This window comes from Lissotriton vulgaris, chromosome 1_1 (assembly GCF_964263255.1).
Source record: "Lissotriton vulgaris chromosome 1_1, aLisVul1.2, whole genome shotgun sequence".
Lineage (NCBI taxonomy): Eukaryota > Metazoa > Chordata > Amphibia > Caudata > Salamandridae > Lissotriton > Lissotriton vulgaris.
The window spans coordinates 1,006,841,347-1,006,862,380 of record NC_141685.1 but is presented as its reverse complement, the minus strand read 5'-3'; the positions used below and the strand labels follow the sequence as shown (position 1 = coordinate 1,006,862,380).

General features: G+C 45.3%; 1 protein-coding gene across 4 annotated transcripts in view; it reads right to left on the bottom strand.

Annotated features, from left to right (window-relative positions):
* Positions 1–10,608: 10,608 nt before the first annotated feature.
* Positions 10,609–21,034, bottom strand: part of LOC147748392 (cAMP-dependent protein kinase catalytic subunit alpha) — a 1,196,191-nt gene continuing 1,185,765 nt past the window's right edge. For all 4 annotated transcript variants that reach the window (XM_086961155.1, XM_086961164.1, XM_086961147.1 and 1 more), the window contains one exon: positions 10,609–12,193. In XM_086961155.1, coding sequence (XP_086817281.1) covers positions 12,068–12,193 — 126 coding nt within the window. In that variant the 3' untranslated portion in view covers positions 10,609–12,067. The remainder of the gene's footprint in view (positions 12,194–21,034) is intronic.

The window sequence follows — 21,034 nt, the reverse complement described above, 5'->3', positions numbered from 1 at the left end:
CTGACTAGCACTGGGGAGTTTCTGATGCGCGGGAGGAACGATTGGAGCGCCAGGAAGACCGCCCGTAGCTCTAGAATGTTGATGTGGAGCTTGGACTCCTGTGGCGACCATTTTCCGTTGGTCTGCAGTTCTTGTAGGACTGCACCCCAGCCCTCCAAGGATGCATCCGTGGTGATGATATGTGGTTGCGCCGGAAGCAGGAACGGTAGTCCTTGCGACAGGTGTTTGTCTGAAGTCCACCATTGTAGACTGTTGATTAGATGTTGAGTGACTCGTAAGCGGTCCTCGAAGGATCCCTTCGCTTGTGTCCATTGTTTTGACAGTTCTTCCTGAAGGGGGCGCATTTTTAGGCGGCAGTGAGGGATGAGAAGGATACATGACGACATCATGCCAAGGAGCGATTTGAAGAGGCGGACGGTCAGAGACTGTTTGGATGCCACTGACTTGGCCAAGGAGATGAGTTTCGACTTTCTCTCCTGTGATGGAAAGGCCTTCGTGCAATCCGTGTCCAGGGTAGCTCCTAGGAAGGTGATGACTCGAGCTGGTGTCAGGGATGACTTTTCCCTGTTGAGGGTCAGTCCAAGGCGGCGGAAAAGATGCAGACAGGCGCTGGAAGATGCAGCTGCGGCTGCTCTCGACGGAGCTTTTACCAGCCAGTCGTCCAGGTAAGGGAAGACCTGGTGTCCCTGCTGGCGGAGATAGGCTGCGACCGGAGAAAGGCATTTCGTAAAGATCCTTGGAGCAGATTTGAGGCCGAAGGGGAGTACGCGGAATTGGTAGTGTATCCCTGCGACTGCAAACCTTAGGAACTTTCTGTGACCCTTGAGGATAGGGATGTGGTAATAGGCGTCCTGTAGGTCGAGTGATGTCATGTAATCGCCTTTTTCCAGGAGTCCCAGGATCTCCTGTAGCGTGACCATTCGAAACGATTGCTTCTTGAGAAACACGTTGAGGGCTCTTAAGTCGAGAATTGGACGCCATTTCTTCCCCTTCTTGTGGATGAGGAAGAAGTGGGAATAGAAGCCCTCCCCCATCTGGGCGTGTGGAACTTTTTCTATCGCGCCTTTCTGGAGCATGGATGTTAGTTCTTGCCGAAGCAGCCGCAGGTGTCTGTGAGGACGCTTGACAGGTGGCGTCTGAGGAGGGTTTGAGAGGAATTCTAGAGAGTGGCCGAATTGAAGGAGTTGTAGAACCCACCGGTCTGTCGTTATTTGCCGCCAGTTTTGAAGGTAAAAGGAAAGCTTCCCTCCAAGTCGCAAGGGAAGCGATGGTGGAGGGGCTGGCCAATTGGAAAAGTCATTGTCGATTGCCTGCTGGTCTCTTCTGTCCTTTCCCTCTGTAGGACGATTTATTGAAGGAGGACTGACGTCCCGACTGGTTTTGGCGCTGTTGAAATTGCGTTTTACCCTGAGAGTAAGAGTAAGAGGACTTGTTTTGATAAGATCCTCTATAGGAGGATTGTCCCCTCCCCCTGTTGGCACGAAAGGACTGAGTGCGAGATTGCAGAGTGCCCAGGGCTCTGGCTGTGTCAGTGTCCTTTTTAATTGCAGTGAGGGCTTCGTCAATCTTCTCGCCGAATAGGTGATCGCCATCATAGGGCATATCTAAGATCTTGGTCTGGACCTCTTGTCTGAAAGAGGTGGCTTTAAGCCAGCCTTGGCGTCGCAGGACAGCGGCTCCCGCCAGCTGTCTGAATCCAGTCATGGCCACGTCAATGGCGCAGTCTATCAGTTCTGATGCCGATGTTTGGCCCTCAAGGAGGAGCGAGTGTGCCTCCGCTTTAGCATCTTCCGGCAGGTCGGCAATGTAGGGCGCGATGTCCGCCCAGAGTTGGCGGTTGTAACGCCCAAGAAGGGCGATGGAATTGGCAATTTTCACCGTTGTCGCAGAGGTAGTGGAAAAGCGTTTCCCAACTGCATCTAACTTCCTGCCTTCTTTATCTGGTGGTGTCGATAAAGGTGATGCAGGGTTACGCGAGATCTTCTGCGCCGCCTGGGTGACCACAGAGTCCGCCTTGGGGTGACCCGTGAGGCATGCTGGAGCTGAAGACGTAGCTCTGTACTTTTTATCCAGTTTGGGTACGATTACCTGTAGGGAAGCTGGAGATTGCATGAGCTGCTTGCCCTGTTTGAGTAGATAATCAATGATCGGAATCGATCTAGTAGTTTTCTTAGTTGGTTCTTTAAAGTCATAGAGGAAACATTCAGTTTCCTGAGATGCCATTGACATATGGAACCTTTTGGCAGCCCTTTCCATGAGGTTATGGAAACCTCCAATATCAGCAGGTGGAGACTCAGAAGATTGTGGCTCCGGAGAGGCTGGAGAGTGAGTAACATAGTCCTGGTCCGCATCCACGTCCGTATCATCATCTCGGACTTCCCCTTCTTCATGTTCCCTGTCCTCTTCCTCGGACGAGATAGGATCTTGAGCAGGGTCCTGTGTCCTAGGAAGGATCAGTGGAGGGGGCCTAGGTCTTGTCCCTTGTGCAGGAACGGGCACAGATGGCTGCGGGGTTGGTGGGACAGTAGGGGTGGCTTTCTGCGGAAACCGCAGTTTGTAGTCTTGGACGAGAAAGCTCAAGTCTGCAACCAATGAGGCCGGCAAGCACACCATTGGGGTCACCTGGGTGTGGACTTGGGTAGGCACTACTGGAGGGGTCGATTCCTCAACCTCCTGCTCTTCGTCCGTACTCTGGCACTTGACAATTAGGTCGGAAGGACTAGTGGCTTGGGTAAACTCCTCCTCCTCCTCCGGCTCCTGGTCCTGTAAGAAGCAGGATGGTGTCAGCTGTTGGACCTTACTAGGTGAGGTCATCTCCGGAGTGATCTGCCTTTTGGTGATCCTAATGGAGACATGGGAAGTCTGAGCGTCCATTGCGTGTGACAAGAGCTCGGATTCTTTCCAGGTACCAGTAGCCGTCGGTATAGTCTTCGTCGACGGTGCATCCGTCGACGACCCTCTCGTCGACGGAGCTTTAAGCAGCGTTTCCTTCGTCGACTGCTTCGTCGTCGGCGCCGCCGTCGACGGAGCGCCCTTCGTCGACGGAGTGTCCCTCGTCGACGGCTTCGTCGACGGTGTGACTTTCGTCGACGGTGTCGTCGTCGACGTCTTCGTCGACGGTGCTGTCGTCGACGCCCTCGTCGACGGTGCCGTCGTCGATGTCCTCGTCGACGGTCTTGTCGTCGACGGTGCGGAGGATGAAATCGGTCGTCCTGCTGACGACGAGTAGGTTAGAGTCGTCGATGAGGAGGACGCCGACGATGCCATCGTCGTCGATACCGTCGTCGTCGATGTTGAGACGGTTTTAGGCGATGAGGTGGTCGCCGATTGCGCCGTCGTCACCGTAAGCAGTGGTTGCTTCCTAGGGACAGGAAGGTCCTTGCTAGATACGGCAGGCTTGCCCTCTGAAGCCTTTTTAGACCTCTTAGGAGGGGTCGCTGAGTGGCCAGGCGAGGAAGCCCTAGGCCTCTTCAGGGAAAGTTGTGAGGCGACCGACATGCTCTCACCCTCGGAAATGAGGTCGGTCGGTTTGTTTTTGAGCCTGTTCAGCCAGATAAGAAGTCTCCCTTCCCGGTCTTTCTGGGTTTTGACGGAGAACTTACGGCAAATCTTGCAGTCGATGGTCTTGTGGTGAGGGTAGAGGCAATACAGGCATTCCTCATGTTCGTCGTCCACGTGGAGCCTTAGTTTACCACAGGAGGCACAGGGACGGAAAAGTGCTCTTTTCTTGACGTCAGCCATAGTAGAAAGTCGAAAAAACTGTGAAGTTTGGAGAAAATACGATATTCCTGAGGAGAACTCAGGTGGAGACTCCCTAGCACAACGTGCGGTAGAAAATCTGAGAGACTGAGGCTCCTCACAGGAAGGTTCTAGAGGGAGGTAGTAGCTGATTGGTTGTTCCTTTTGTTTTGGTCCTTTTTTACAAAAGGACGCAGATAGGCTACCAAGGTGGGACCCTGGAGCCTACTCTATTTGGTCCTTCCTGCATAAGGACCTAGATAGGTTACTAAGGTTAGACCCTTAGACCTATTCTCTTTATGTATGTCTTAGGACATTACTTTTTTATGTACCGGAGGCTCCCGTCTCGACGACGGGGAATGATTCAGGCATGTGAATCTATGAAAGACACCCAAATACTGGATAAATTGTTTGAACAGAGACACCACGAGCAAGTTTTAAACCTTCACTGCACTTTTCTTTCAGTGATCCCAATGCAAATTGATTTATAATTACTTGTTCATGTTTGTATGGTCTTCCCCCTCCCTTTTGATCCACCCCAGGCGTTGGTCTGCGCAAGGTTGAATTGTAAGCAAGCCTAATGAAGAAGCATGTTACAAACTTGTGAGTGAGGGCAGGGTTTCTCCACCGAGCTTTTGATCACTTTTCGCTACCTCTCTGTGTTTGTTACAGTTATGTGATTGGGGAGGCCGGAGTAGAGACATTTTGCCTCTCCCCCCTTCATAGAGTGTGAAAATCTTTCCTATATTCACATGGTTGAATAATTCCCCGTTGTCTGGGAATCCTGTAACTTTAAATAGCAGTAAACAGTGTTAAGATGGATGCATGTGAATGTATAAAACATACTACCACCGGAATTACAAATCACTAATTTAGTATTGGATCAGTAATACATTCACCAGTCAGAATAGTAAGCTACATAACAAGTAGCTGCACAACAAATGTCTTGTAATGGCATACCAGCATACAGTTGATGCCATGCTCCTGGTGGAATGTGTTATTCCAATGCCCTAGAGAAGACATTTCACATTGTTGTGGCAGAAGGTGGTGCAGGCTGATGGACAATGCGCTAGACCCTGATTGGACAGAAGTTGGCCACCTTCCTGGAAGATCGAATGAAAGTTTGTCAAACCACCACATGCCTTTTCCATAGAAAATCTAATGCAACTGCAGGTGTCTAGCAAGTACGTTATTTTTCTGTTGATGTTGTGGGATTTGGGGGGAAAAGCACAGAATGACAAGATCAGTAAGATTGAAGTCAGTAGGGATCTTCAGTATGAATTTAAGGTTGATCTGTAAGATGACTTTCCAATGTAAAGCACAGAAAGGGTTCATTCACAGTAAATGCTTGCACCACTCCTACTCTCGTTGCCGATATAAGTGCTATCAGTGAGGTCTTCCAGGAGATAACAATTAAATGAGCTTTGTGGATTGGTTCAAAAGGAGACAGAATACGCTGGTTCAAAACAGCGTTGAGCTACCAGAGCATCAGAGGGTGCCATACAGGACGAAATGCTCTGAAACGACCCTTCATAAACCATTTTAGGACTGTTTGCAAGAATAGAGCAGAAGAGTTATCTTCTGTTCTTCTAAATCCTGATATTGCCACTAGATAGACTCATACTGAGATTATTTAAGACCACTCTTGGCTTGGTCCAACCAGTATGGAAGTATTTTTGAGTTGTATAGACAACCGGTGGAAGCCTTTGTGTTTGCACCAGGCACCAAAACGCCTTCACTTGGCATCATACTTCATTGTGGCTGCTAGCACCTCAGCCTGCACCAGGCTGTTTCTGCATCCGGCCAGCAGACCCAAATGACCATATTCAAAGTGATCAGGAACTGAGCTTTTAGGCTCAGTGACTTGATATCATAATGGAGTATCTCTCCATTGTCTGAAAAGCAGCTTGGATTGCATTTTAGTGGTATAGCTGGAAGCGTAGATAGTTTTTGGAGTGCAATGTACCTATATTGGCCTGGCCATACCAGGGAATTCAGAATCTGGGTACAAGATTCAACCTTTGCCTTCCTCAGTGCCCTTCAGAATCAGAAGAAACATATATGCAATGATGTTGGACTGACTGATCTAAAAGGCATGCCCCTGTCTGATCGAAAAGACATTACCCTTGGTTCTTGGTTGCCAACATCTGCTGGTATAGCACCAGCATTTCTTACTGATCAGGTTGGTAAACTAATTGAGTGTGGCACGGCCCCATTTGTGTAAGATGTAGTCTACTTGATTCTGGTTGAGTTCCCACTCATTGTAGTCTGACTGTGTTCGAATGAGTGAGTCAGCCTGATCGTTATGGCTACCTGGTAAGTGCGTAACAGCAAGGTAAACCTGGTGGGAGATAGCCCAGTCCCATACTAGCTGCACCTCTTCCAAGACAACCCGGGATCTCACCATTCCCTACGTGGTGAGGTAAAACATCGACATGTTGCCTGTGAGGATGAAAAATGCTTGAACTGCTAGTCTCAGAAGGAACAATTGTATGCCCAGTCTTATGGAACGTAGTTCGAGGAGACTGAGGTGCAGCATCTTTTCTGCAAGTAACCAGAGGCCTCTGGTCAACGGTTCCTGCAGTGAGCTCTCCAGCCCTCCATGGTTGGTCCCATCAGTCATTAGCATTACTTTCAGATAAAGGATGAAATGGGAGGTCTGCCGTGCGATTTGTGTGGAACCTCAATTATACCATCACCTGTTTGAGCCTTCTGACTTGCACCGTGCTGTTCATTTGCTTCCATTGATGATCCAGTCCTTGTAACGCAGGTACCATCTGGTGCCTGTAAAAGTGTATAAGTTCTATGCAGGACAACATCAGGCCCAGCAGAGATATGCATTGCCTGACCATGACTGACTACTTGGTAGAGAACGCTTCATTGATCTGTATGCAGAGAAAAATACCTTTACCAACTGCGTGTCCAATATAGCTCCTAAGAATTGAAGTTTCATAACTGGTTCCATAGAGGACTTGTTGATGGGTAGTATCAATCCTAACGTGAAACAGATTGATGCAGACGGAATAGAAGACTTTGCCTCTCCCCTTGGAACCCTGACGAGCCAGTCGTTCAAGTACAGCTATACTTACTGGCCCTATTATCTGAACCGGGCACAGGCCCTACGCACTTTGTGAAAATCCCAGATGCTTATTTGAGGCTGAAAGCAAGCACCTATATTGATTCTGCCAATGAAAAGCCAAGGCACTTCCTGTCTTTCTGATGTATGGGGATGTGAAATACACAACGTGAAGGTCCACGGAGGCCAGCTAATCTAATTCCTGCAGATTCAGCCTTCTTGAAGTTCTATAATGGAAATAACATTTTTTTCAGGAACGTGTTCAGCTCTATTCTGGTGAAAAATAGGCCTCAAGTGCTTACATTTTTTTTTGGACCCAAAATAATCTGGAATAACATGGTTTATTTCTTTCTCTGAGATCCCGAAACAGTCTCTATCGATCCCTTGGGGAGGACAATTTCCTGAGGTAGCTGCCTCAAATAAAGATGATGTTCCTTCCTAGGTGGGCAGGCAGGTACTTTCTTAAATTCCAGAGTGTGTCCCTGGTGTACAATTTGCTGTACCCCTTGGGTCGATATTATGGATTCCCAGGAGCCAACAAAAAAGGAAATTCTAACCCGGACAGTATGAGTTGCAGATGATGGGTGCAGCTGTGAAGAGTCACACTCGTTGTCCTGGAAGCTAGACTGAGTGGCACTCCTTTTCCATGCGGAAGGTCTAACATCTTCTTGAATTTGTTTTCTATTGGATGTATATCCTTGATCATATCCGGAACGTTGCGAGGGATAATACTGTCTGCCTTGACCTCCATACTTGTTGAAACCTCCACTGTATACCTGAGGTCTTCGAGGGCCATGAAATGAGGTTGAGCCAGGATGCAGACACTGCAGAACCCAAGGGATTTTGCCATGTCCTTTTTCATGTCTTGCAGAGCATCACACCTGTGATTTCCAAACAGGGTGAATCCATCAAATCTCATGTACAGGATCTGTGCTTGTCATTCTGGGTGGAAAGCTCTAGACCACAGACATCCTTGCCACTTTAAAGCAGATGCCCCTGTTAGCTGGCAGAAACCTGCATCAAATAAATCCATTGCAGCATTGATGATGGCTCCAGATGTTTGTGCTCCCTCCTTGCTGATTGTCTGGAAGACTTTCTCGTCTTCAGGGATGAGGTCAATCAGTGGCAAGAGGTTTTGACCAAAGTGGTCACATTTGAATTAACTTTCTGGCCCAAATTATATATCAAAAGAATCAGGACGTCCAATGATGGTGTTACTGGGTTGTTAGATCTGTGTTGGGCTGATGACATAAGGGAATCTGGCTCCGGACGGCAAGTAAGGACTGCTGGGTCCAAATCTGGTGCCCTATACTTCATTTTAATGGGGTACGACAGCTGGAAATGTAGCCTGTCTTATCAATTTTACGGCTTATGAGCATGCAAAGTCCAGTATAGGTATAGACCTTGCGACATTGCTGCTCCACTGAAGCCATCAGGAGACTGACTGACTCTCTTAGCTGCCCTTTTCATCACAGTGAAAATGGCCATGTCATTCTGAGGGGATTTCAGTTGAATGGAGGATTTGTCACCCTCCTTGGACGAGATATGCCATACATTGTGTCAAAAGTGCAACGGGCACATGCACAACTTATGGTTCTTTATAGTAATGAGGGGGTTCATAAGACTGAGGAAGGTTGTCAGATACGAAGGTGTGGAGATACTTATAGTCCGGCTATACTCCTCTTCTAATTTGGAGATGTAACACACATCCAGATACGTAGGACTGTATGCACCTTTCGAGGTGATGTACAGGTCGGTTTCATAGATGAAAATGAAACTGGAATCAGAAAATGTGTCATCGACAGTATAGTAGACATCATGCCTGGGCCTGCTGTCGAAAGCAGGAGAGCTATCCTTGAGGTGGTTATCGATGACGTTTTGTCAAAGGAGCTGCTGGTGTTGATGAGGGTTTGATGACTGATGGGTTTGTTGTTGACTATCTTCTCATGGTCACAGAGGCCAGTCCCGTAGGTCTCAATGGGAATATTGTCACCAACAGTAACCTTTTCCTCATCGTCAGACATGATATACACCAACAGTGAGAACAGAAGTTTAGCCAGGGCATCAAGGGAACTGGAATTTCATGTAGTTTTCCCTTAACAATTATTTTTTCTTGTGAGCAGATAGCTGTAGGCACGGTCAGCTCGGGAAATTCCACAAGTTTCCTTTTTTGGGCTGCGTTCACGGAAGTGTTTGCTAGAGCACTTTCCACAAAATCATCCCTAGGCAAAGGGGTATTTTCTCCTAAATATAGTGCAACCTTCCTCTTATCTTTCTGAGTCTCGGAAGTAAAGGTTTTATAGATGTTGCAGTGTGAAACAAATACACTGCTCATTTGAGGCATCAGTATAGATCTTGTTCAGGCTGTACACTGGTTCAGTAAGATTTTAAACTATTTTTTTTTCCTCTGTCAGGTCAGTTATGACAACAGTTCATGACAGAAGAGAGGTCTCCTGGGTGGAGTAAATGGAGATTTCTAACAATATTAACTTCAAAACTCTGCAAACTGAAGACAGTATTCCAAGGTACACTAGGAAATTAAATAGACAAGGTCGCAGAGAGTTTAGAGCAGAGATCTTCTCTAGGGCTCCCTCAAACACGAAATGGGTTAGAAACCTGAACTATGATGGACTGTTGGGGAATATATTCAAAGTACATGGAGATTCCCAGCATGATGACGGTGAATGAATCAAGTATGTGAATGTATGGAAAACCCAGTGCTGCATAAGTATGCCAGCTTGTTAATCTATAAAAGATAACAATGATGGGGAAGGGAAGTTTCTGCTGTCTTTAGGGCCTTTCAGATGTTATGCATTTAGTCTACGATTGGGTAGAAAGTTAAGTCACAGCTTTACTGCCCAATGAATTAATGAGCTGCGATTAATTAAATATAGAGTTCTATCAGGACAATCAGACTTCCCATATTTTAGTCTGAGACCAATGTATGGTACTGTAGATCATTCATTTAGAGACCAAAAAATGAAAACAGCGATGATACCATTGTTTCCATTGTATGCATTGTTTTTTCGGTGCTAATCCAGCAAGCAATCTTTATCTCACAGGTAACAATAAAACAACTTTTTTTAAACAAAACTTTATTGGTAATTGTCTCAAATATGTTTACAACAAAGCACACGGTCAAGAGGAAGTATTTTCAGTGAAACTAAATTCTTAGGATTACTTAAAAACGTCCTGCAGGTGCCTCCTCGCTTTCCGATGGAGCTGCTTTAAGAGCAGGGTTAAATTGGCAAACTCTCTGTATTTCCTCACTCCTCCCCCACCACATATTGATCCCAAAAGGAATTCTCACTCTTCGCAAAGAGACCAAGAACCCACCACAACCACACCTCAGGAAATGTGAAAAATGATAAACGGATGACAAAATCCACAAGGGGAACACAACATGTATATGACATCTCCCCGAAAAAGCCAGAGAGGCCAGAGGAGATAAATTCATAAAACAAGGGAGCTCCCCTCCCCAATGACCCATCGAATCTATAGCAGTAATCTTGCTGGCAGTCTTTTTTCCAAGCCTGCAAGAGAGTTTCTAGATGTGATTGAATGGGAGTCAAACCTCTACTCTGAAGGATCCCACCACAGTGTTTAGTTGACCGTCCACATCTAGAACCCAGTTTCCTCTTCCACCCTTGTCCACATGCTGTGAAGCAAAATTCTTCCACATCTTCAGAAGGTCTGTTCACCAAACACCAACTTTTAGGCTCTGTTCCATGCTGAATGACTCGGTAAACCTTCCACAAGTTAAAAGGAGGCAGAGGTAGGAATGCAAACTGGTGTTCCAACAAGGACCCCTTCATCCACCTGGTGTTTATTAACTCAGTCCTCATAGAAATCAAAAGGCCAACAGACATTCACCACTGCCTTTTTTACCCATCTCACCAGCCTTCCCAACAAATTGAAGAAAGTGTCCGATTCAGAGCAGTTGTTCTTAAACGGTAATTGAATAAATGAAACACAGCCTTCTTCATGGTACTCCTGATGAGCGCATGAAGGATCCTTTCGGTTCCTATTTCACTTCTGCCATGCAAAAGTGTGATTCTGGAAAGCAGCACAGGCAAGTGGTGAGGGGAGAGACAGTGTCTAATGAAATACACAGGTCGCCTAGATTGAAACTTTTTTTCAGATTCTCACCCAAGGCGCTCCAACTAAAATCTCTATTCTCGGACTTTAAAAATAAAAATTTCCCACTTCATGGGAAGAGTCCCTTTACTTGGGTGAAAAAGCTCTTTGCCTAAACACAAGCATCTTATACCTTAAAACTACATTTGTCAGTTTTTCAGTTAGATCCTTTCAATAATACGTATATCAATTTTTAAATTTAAAACAGAGACCAATCAAGGTTTCATAAAAAGAAATTCATTCACAAATTTGCCTCCAAATCCATATCCGATTCCTGTTCTTAGCCCAGATACCTCTCCGACCACTGCTTTATTCAGAAGAGGAATGCAAAAGAGTAGCTGAGACTGGTACATCCTCAGGCGGGACAAACTGATCAGAGAACAAGATTTAAGTATGTATACCCTTGGATACAGGCATATTAGATGCCACCACTGCTCAAAGATGACTGAATAAGCACTCTGGTATGAGTGAGTGTCCAGAGCAGCTTTAATGGGGATTTAAAGTCCTATTTGCCCTCTGGAGGGTTAAGGGTTTGTTCTGAGGACAGAGGAGGCAGCCCTGCCCTGGAGTGATGTAGTGTGCAGGTGACGAAGAGTGCAGCGGGAGAGGTATTAGAACAAAACAAATTTAGAATGACCTCTTCTGGGGGAGTGAAGCCAAGAGAGATAATTCAGTGGACATTACAGTGGATGGTGAAAAAAGAGGGAAAACGAAACAGCCATAAACCATCTAGTATCTGAAACCCCTAGAACGAGTTGTTTAAAAGCTGCGTGAAGCAGCTGACCTTCCCTTCCGTGCTGGAGCAGCGGTGATAGCGAGTGCAGGAGGTCTGTGTGTACAGTGGCAGAGGGCAGAGTTTGTGGCAGGGGCGGGGAGGGTGAAGCTCTGGCCCTCCCTCCATTTGCTTCAGTGTTGCTATACTTGCGACATCCGGAACAATCTCTCAGAAAACTATCATCTGGCATCCCAGTAATAAGATGCGTGGGAATTTTTGACTCAGTCTCTCCATCTTGCACCGGTCCCTCACCCATCTCAGCCCCATTGCCCTTCCCCAACCCACCCCCCCACGCACGGGAAGATCCTTTTTTGCGTTTGCTTTTTTTGCTGTTGGCTTTTCTAAAATTCTGCAAACTCCTTGGCGCATTTCTCTGTGATGGAGACCCGGATCTCCTCTTCTTCATACTCATCAAAATTGCTGGTGTCCCCGGCACCTTTGAACTTTGGTATAAAAGGCGCTTCAACCTGAGAACAAGTAAAAAAGAAAGAATTTCAAGAGTTGGTTAGGAGTCGTGTACATAGTAGCACAATTTATTTGATCAGTCACATTGAAGCCACACTACTTTGAAAACACAATCCAATACACAAGACACTATCACTGGAGTTCAACAGCATGTGTGAATGCCACTACCTGGCAAGTCTTAAAAGAAGGAAGTCAATGTGCTAGCACTGCTGAGCTTCTGACACACATTACAGGAGTTCAAATCACTAATGAGCAGAGTGGCACAAAAAAAACTGTATGGCTTTTAATCATACTGATATCAATTTCCCATGGGATATTATGTGCAATTAGAAAGACAGAATTCCAAAGAGGGATTCATATGCACTCAGTAAACCTGCAGCAATAAGGATTAGTTACTTACCTGCAATCCTAATTCTCTTCAAGGGGTATCCTCATCAAAGTCATAAGCACTAGAATATTCCCGCCCATGCGCAGGACCCCAGAAACACAATCATATGATGTGACCCACATATATATATATATATATATATATATATATATATATATATATATATATATATACACACACACAATAAAAAAAGCAAATGCAGCCTTACACACACTAGAGCTGAATAATGCTGTAAGGACTTCCCTTTATATCAAAAAGAATACATTAGAAACGGGGAACAACAACAGCAGAACATGTTTAAAAACTGTTTTAATGCTTAGCACTTGGCAGAAACTCTCAGATAGGACTGAAAGCATTGGCAGCTCCCAGGCTGCATTGCAGAAAAAATAGCCTAAAAAGGCTGAAAAGCTAACTCATAGCAACATAGAAATAAACTGGCACCATGCGTTTAAGGCAGTCATGACCCACAGCTTCCCATCATGCCTCAAGGGTGACAGTTAGGTCAGTTGTTCTTTGCAGTGACTCAAAAGACATAGCACAAAGAGTTGACATTACCGTTACAAATCACAATGATCCTTTACCCGGGGAGGCGGGAGGGTTGCTTATGACTTTGATGAGGATACCCCTGGAAGAGAACTAGGATTACAGGTAAGTAACTAATCCTTCTCTTCCAGGGGATCCTCATCAATAGTCATAAGCACTAGAATAGAATAGCGAGCCTCCCTTCATCCCCCTGCAAAGGAAAAAGAAAGGCAAATTAACCAACCAGCTCAGATAACTAATCTCGGACAGGCATCTTGCAATCCGAATAGATTCCTCAAGGAGGCCTGGCCTACTTAAGTATCTGCTCTGGAATCTGATTCTAGACAATAATACCTTGTGAAAGTGTGGACCGATCTCCAGGTTGCTGCCTTGCAAATCTCTGCCATTGGAACATCATGCAAGAAAGCTATTGTAGCCGCCTTTCCCCTAGTGGAGTGTGCATTAGGAGACAACAAAAGGGGTTTGTTTGCCAACTGGTAGGCCAATTTTAAACAGGACACTATCCATCTTGAAATGGATCTCTTGGAGGCTGGAAAGCCTGTTCTCATGGCACCATAACTTAAAAACAATTGATCAGATTTCCTTGTGCCCTTCGTCCCCTCCAAATAGAACTTGAACCCTCTTTTAAGGTCTAAGGAGTGGCAAGACCGTTCCGCAGGAGTTGCGGGATTGGGAAGAAACGACGGTAGGGAGATTGACTGGTTAATATGAAAATCAGATACAACCTTTGGCAAAAAAGCATGGTGAGCCCTTATCACTACCCTGTTGTGGTGAAACACCGTATATGGCTCTTTAGCACACAGCGCTTGGATCTCACTTACTCTGCCCGCTGATGTTATTGCCACCAGGAAAGCAGTCTTCCATGTCAGGTGCTGCAACGTGGCTTTATGAATGGGCTCAAAAGGAGGACCCATCAATCTAGACAGCACCAGATTCAATTCCCAAGGAGGAGAAGGACTTCGAACCGGGGGATACACTTCCTTCAACCCCTGTAGGAAATCCTTAACCACCTGTAATTGGAAAAAAGAAGGTTGGTTGGGGGATTTTCTGTACGCCGTAATAGCAGACAAGCGAACCCTGATCGAGGAATATTTTAAACCCGGTTTGGCTAAATAAAGGAGGTAAGGAAGAATGACCTCCTCCTGCCCCTTTGTAGGATCAAAATGATTATGAACACACCATAGGTAGAACCTCTTCCACTTAAAAGCGTAAAATGCTCTCGTGGAAGGTCTCTTAGCCTCTTCCAGGATGTGCATGCAGCCCTGTGGTAGTTTCAAGTGTCCATATTGCAGGACCTCATGAGCCATGCTGCCAAGTTCAGTGAAGGAAGGCTGGGATGGAGAATCCTCCCATCCATCTTGGTCAGCAGGTCCGCTGGGAGTAGCGACAACTGTAGCAGGTCCAGGTACAACCACGGTCGCAGCCAGTCTGTAGCTAACAGAATCATCTTCATGTTGGATCTGATGAGCTTGGACACCACCTTCGGGATCATAGGCAGAGAAGGAAAGGAGTATGCAAATGTCTCTGACCAATCCATCAAAAGTGCATTCCCCCTTGTCCCTGGACTGTGGAATCTGGATGAGAAGGCATGGAATTTTTTGTTTTGGTCGTCTGCAAATAAATCTATTGATGGACGACCCTACTGTTGGAAAATATCTGCCACCACCTTGTCGTGCAGCACCCAGTCTGGCTGATCTTCGAAGTACTGACTGAGCTCGTCTGCTTGCTCGTTTTGCTCCCCTGGAAGATGCACTGTCACAATGGAGAGGTTCCGAGCCAGAAGCCAGTATCAGATCGCTTGAACCTCCAGGGATAGAGGGCAGGAGTGCGTACCACCCTGTTTGTTTAGATAATACATGGTGGTCGTGTTGTCTGTTCGGATCAGGATCGAGTTGGAAGTGATTGATGGCCAAAAAGCTTTTAGAGCAAGATGGACTGCTCGTAGCTCCAACATGTTTATATGGTAGAACTGCTCTTTGGTGGACCACCGGCCCTGCATCTAAAGGCACCCCATGTGTGCCCCCCATCCCTGCAGAGATGCATCTGTTATCAAGGACTGCACCGGAACTGGTTGATGGAAAGGGGCTCCCACCAATAGGTTCTGCGGCTGAGTCCACTATGTGATGGACGAATTTGCAGCCTGAGAGAGCAGAATTCTGTCCTCCCAGCGACCCGTTGCTTGGTCCCACTTGTCCTCTAGATCTTGCTGCAACAGTCTCCATCTCAGCCTGGAGTTGGGAATGAGAAAAATGCAAGAGGCCATTGATCCCAGGAGAGATGCCATTTGCCGGACTGCAGGGCGATCTGTCTGGAGTAGAGCTTTGCACTTCTGCTGCATTAAAGAAAGTCTCTCATCTGAAGGAAACGCTCTTCCTGTGTTTGAATCCAGAGTTGAGCCCAAATAATGGATTGTCTGGGTGGGCTGGTGAACCGATTTCTCCATGTTCACATGAAGCCCTAGTCTGCGGAGCAGATTCAGACAAACTTGAAAATCGTTCCCTACTTTTTGAGGAGATGGCCCTTTGAGGAGCATATCGTCTAAGTAAGGGTAGACAAACAGACCTTTTCTGTGTAGGGCCGCCACCACCACTGCCATGCACTTGGTAAAGACTTGTGGAGCAGATTTCAGTCCGAAGGCTAAAACTTTGAACTGATAATGATTGCTGTCGACCACGAATCGAAGGTATTTGCGATTATGTGGAATGATAGGTATATGGAAGTACGCATCTCGGAGGTCCACTGAACACATCCAATCTCCTGCTTGCAGATGTGGACATATTTGGTGAAGGGCCAACATGCAGAACTTTTCCTTCACAATGACTGTTTAGCAAGCGAAGGTCCAGAATAGATCTGAATGTGTGCTCCTGATCTCTTTTGGGCACAAGAAAGTACCTGGAATAAACTCCCTTCCCTCACTGTGCGGTAGGAACCTCTTCTATGTTTTTTTTTACGCAGAAGGGTTATCAGTTCCTGCCGAAGCAACTTTAACTGGCAAGGACAAGATCTTTTTGAAGGAATGTCCTTTGGAGGCACACGAAAAAGTAGTGCGTATCCATTGCGCAGTATACTGAGCACCCAACGATCTTTTGTTATGCTGCACCACTCTTCCAGATGATGTGAAGCACTTCCTCCCACTTGAGTGGGCAACAACCCCAGAGGAAGCTCCTGCTCATTGCTTCCCTGCCGATCTGGCCATGTTAGAGGACTGTTGCTGATGACCTCCTCTACCTCTGTTGAACTTACGGTCATGATACTGCGATTTGCCTTGATTCTTGTTCTGGAACCATTGAGGGGTTTGAACCCTCTGTTGGTAGCCCTTGCGTTGGTTGGGTCTGTAACATCATTTAAACTCTTTCTTCTTCTCCAATCCAACTGCTTTGAGGGTATCGAGCTTGGCTTTCATCCTACCCATCTCCTCATCTGTTTGGGTGCCAAACGGGGAGGAGCCGGAAAAAAAGGAGATTTAGAATCCTCTGTTGAGCATCTGGCGCGACAGCTGTTAGTCTCAACCAGGAGGACCTCCTGGGGCAAATCCCATGCGCATACGAGTTCGCTGACAGCGTGGTACCATCCGCCACTGTGCTAATCACTTGGTTGGCAACAAGCGACTCTTCCTTGATGACCTCCTCAAAATCACTTTGATCTTCCTTTGGCAATTTTTCCTTGAAGCGGTCCAAGGAGTCCCATAAATCCCTGTTGTAGTGCTGCACTAGAGACTTTGAGCGAAGATGCTGCAGATCCGCACACCTTCCGTCCCCAAAAGTCCTAGGACCTACTTTCCTTATCCGGCAGGACTGACGAAGATGCAGAGTCTGCAGGCGGATCTGATTTTAAGAAGACAGGGTCAGTTGCTGAGTTTGCATCCTTCATTGATTCTCATTTTTTTAATTAATACCAGTTTTCAGGCTTGTAATCTCATTTAGGAATTTTATATCACCAGTGTCAGAATCTTCATGCACAATTAACACAGCATTTCACACAGCCCCTTAACCTTATTGTTCAGCTTGCTAAAAAAACAATGAGGAGGGAAAGCCTTTAAGTTCTTCTCCCACTACAGGTAACATTACTCAAATTTCCGTAGCACAGGAGCATGAGGAATAACTTGGGGCTCATGAAAATGGAGGTGGGAACACTGCAAGACAATCCATGAAGGACCCCCTTCCTGGAGAGCTGTAGTTCGAGGTGAAAAACTCCTTTCCTTCACTAGCATTGCACGTTTCATAGAGTAAAATGCTTGAATTAATTATATGAAGCAGCATGAGTGAAAAGTCTACGGTGGGATTGAGAAGCACCATAAACAAAAAGTACCCAACGCCTGTCTGGCTCTTGTTTCTGATCTCAGATGGACATTCTGGTAATAATTCTTCAGAAGAAACAAGTTATGTACCTGTAACAACAGTTCTCCAACATTGATATCTTTTAACATATTCACATGCTTGAATCATGCCCAGTCGTTAGGCTGGTAATCCCCAGTACATTAACATAGCATTATACAGTGTACAAATATACAACATACAGTATATAATGTAAAAATGTCCATAGACCTGAAACAGTATATTTAGTAACGCATCCATCTCATTTGAAAGAACCTTAATTTAAGCCTATGAAGTGGAAGCTTAAGCACTCTTACTCCGCCTAGAGGACACCATACCTCAGATTTTAAAGCACAAATGTGAGAATAGAATACAATAAGCCTCTGACTCGGCATGTGAATGTATAAAAGATGGCAATGTTGGAGTACTGGAGTTACAGGTAAGTAACTAATTTCTTCTCCAACACTGGATCTCTTATATTCACATGCTTGAATCAGAATAGCAAGCTGTACACATTATAGAATAGGACAAACTAGGAAGCAGGCTCACCTCTAATGAAACAGGGTTCTCAGAACTGCCTGTCCCAGTATTGCCTCTGCATCCACATCTAGGTAATGATTATATGACGTATGTCTGCTCCTCCAGGTGGCTGCATGGCAGATGTTTTTCAAGGGCACCCCAGCATAGAGTGCTGCAGTTGAAGCCATGACCCTGGTGGAATGCGCCTTCACTCTTCCCGGAATAGGACGCTTTGGCTTTGACATGACAGAAAGCAATACAAGCCGAGAGCCAACGAGCACTGAACCATTTAGACAGGGCTTGACTTTTTCTTGGTTGAGCAATATATACAAATAGCTGGTCTGATGTGCGTATGTCTTTTGTCTTGTCTATATACCATTTGAGCCATCTATGCAAATCTAATGAGCAAAATATACAAATAGCTGGTCTGATGTGCGTATGTCTTTTGTCTTGTCTATATACCATTTGAGCCATCAATGCAAATCTTTCTGCTGGTGAGGATAGATTGGGAAAGGAGGAGGATCTAAGAATGACAGGCTCATTCAAATTGAAGTCAGTAGGCAGGCATCTTCGGAATGTCTGGTTTTGAGTATCACTTTGTCCTTAGTGAACTGGAGAAAGGGTTCTCGGCTGGTAAATGCCTGAATCTCTACCTCCCTCCTAGAAGATGTCTGACCCAAGAGTAGTGCTGTCCTCCACAAAACAAATTTGAAGTCTCAAAATTAGGTGACATCGTCAGACTCAGGACTGTATTACCCTCCTATGGAACTGAAGGCTGCCGGTATAGGTAGAAAATCTCTGAAGAGACCTTTCAGAAATTGTTTAATGATCCTTTGGAAAAACCGAGAAAACAAACGGTCAGCCATTCTAAATCTGGAGATTGCAGCTAGATGGACCCTGACTGAAGAAAAATTGAGACCAATTATGGTCAAACTTGACAAATATAGCAGGATCTGAGAAGGCGTGATTTGAAGCAGATGACCATTATTCCTGCACCAGACACAGAAACTCTTCCAATTAGTGTTATAAATCTTACTGGTTGCTGGAGTACGAGCCTGCGCCAGAATCTATTTACACTCTTGTGAAAGATCCAGATGGCCAGATTCTCTGGGTCAGGTCCTAGGCTGTCAAATTCAGCGACATGGGATTGTGGTGAATTTTCTCTCCTCCATGTCTAGACCATATCCTGGAATGCACCTTCAAAGGAATGGCTGGACGTGCTGCAGCTCACTGTAAAGATATTGGTGAGGCTACAATGGAGCAATGAGAATCAGATTGCAATGTTCGGTCTTCGCTTTTTTTTAACACCCTGGGGATCAGGAGAAAAGGAGCAAAGGCGCAGGCAAATATCTTGGACCAACTGATCGATACAGCATTGCCCATTATCCCTGTATGCCAAAACCTGATTGCGAAGTACAAGTATTTTTTTAAATTTGGAGTGGCATACAGATCGATTGTGGGGTGATCTCACTGACTGAAGATGTAATCCACCTGTTTCTATTCTAATTCCCACTAGTGAAAATGGATAAGTTACTTACCTGTAATCCTAGTTCTCTTCCAGGGGTATACTTATCAAAGTCATAAGCACTGAATCGTCCCGCCCACGTGCAGGGACCCCGGAGCAATAGCAAATTATCTATCTATCTATCTAATATATATATATATATATATATATATATATATATATATATATATACACACACACACACACACACACACACACACACACACACACACACACACACACACACACACACACACATGCAGCCTGAAAACATGTCACTAGGTTCAAAACTGCCACAAATGCAGTGTACATCCTTTACATTTGAAAAAATAAAAGAAACATAAGGCATAATATTCTCATGATACATAAAAAGAAAACTGCTATGAGTTTGCTTTGAAACACACAACCTTTATTTTCAAAGGCAAAAAGGCAAGATCATAGAGGCCAATTAGCCTAGATAGGATGCTTATAGAAACAATTGGAAAAAACTGGCGCCGTGCCTTTAAGACCTCCAGGAACCCCTAGGCTCCCATCATGCACCACAGGTGACAGTTAGGTCAGTTCTTTTGAACCGCGTATAACAGTGTAAACACAGCATGGGTAACAGATACATATATAAGGCCATGGTATTCATCCAGGGAGGGGGGAGGGTTGCTTTTGACTGATGAGTATACCCCTGGAAGTGAACTAGGATTACAGGTAAGTAACTTATCCTTCTCTTCCAGGGGATACTCATCAATAGTCATAAGCACTGAATAGAGGAGCAAGCCCATCCCCTTACCCTGCAGACGAATACCAGTATATCAAAGCACATATTAACCAAACAAATTTCTCAAGGATGCTTGTCCAAATTGATCATCTGCTTGAGTGTCAGAATCAAGGCAGTAATGGCGTGCAAAAGTGTGAGCCGAACGCCATGTGGCTACTTTACAAATTTCCTGAAAAGGTACATTCTTCTTTTTAAAAAAAATATTTATTAGATTTTTCAGTGCATAACCAAATAACAAGCATTATTTTTGTTTGAATAATTTTTTTAATTAGTTTTCAGCACTTCTTCACAATACATGTCAGCATAATAGACAAGAAATACATCATATGGTCCCTGATATTCACAAAAATAGTCCAATATGTTGATATTACATAAAGGGACGTTGATCACACATCACGCCACATGGGGCCATATGATTAAAATAAGGGGAGAGATAAGAAAAGAAAAAAAAAAACGTTCTCAGGGGCATGTCAATTGTAAAGTATTCAACACATGCCTATAAAGCGATGAGCTCATAATGTATAGGAACATCATTGGAGGCAATAAAAGATGTATAATAGTCCCAGAGGCGTGATTTGAACCAACAAAAGTGACATGTGTGGTGGAAAACAACAAGAAAGAAAAAGAAAAGGACTTTAGAGAGTGTGAGGTCGCAAGGGTAAGATAGCATTGTGATCTGAAGTATAGGGATGTGATGTAAAATGGCATGTTCATTCAGTTGCGTGTCTCCTTCAGGTCATATCTTACATTTAGCATAAGGTGTGTCATCCATTATGATTACGTAAAAGAGGTGCTGTGTGATAAAGA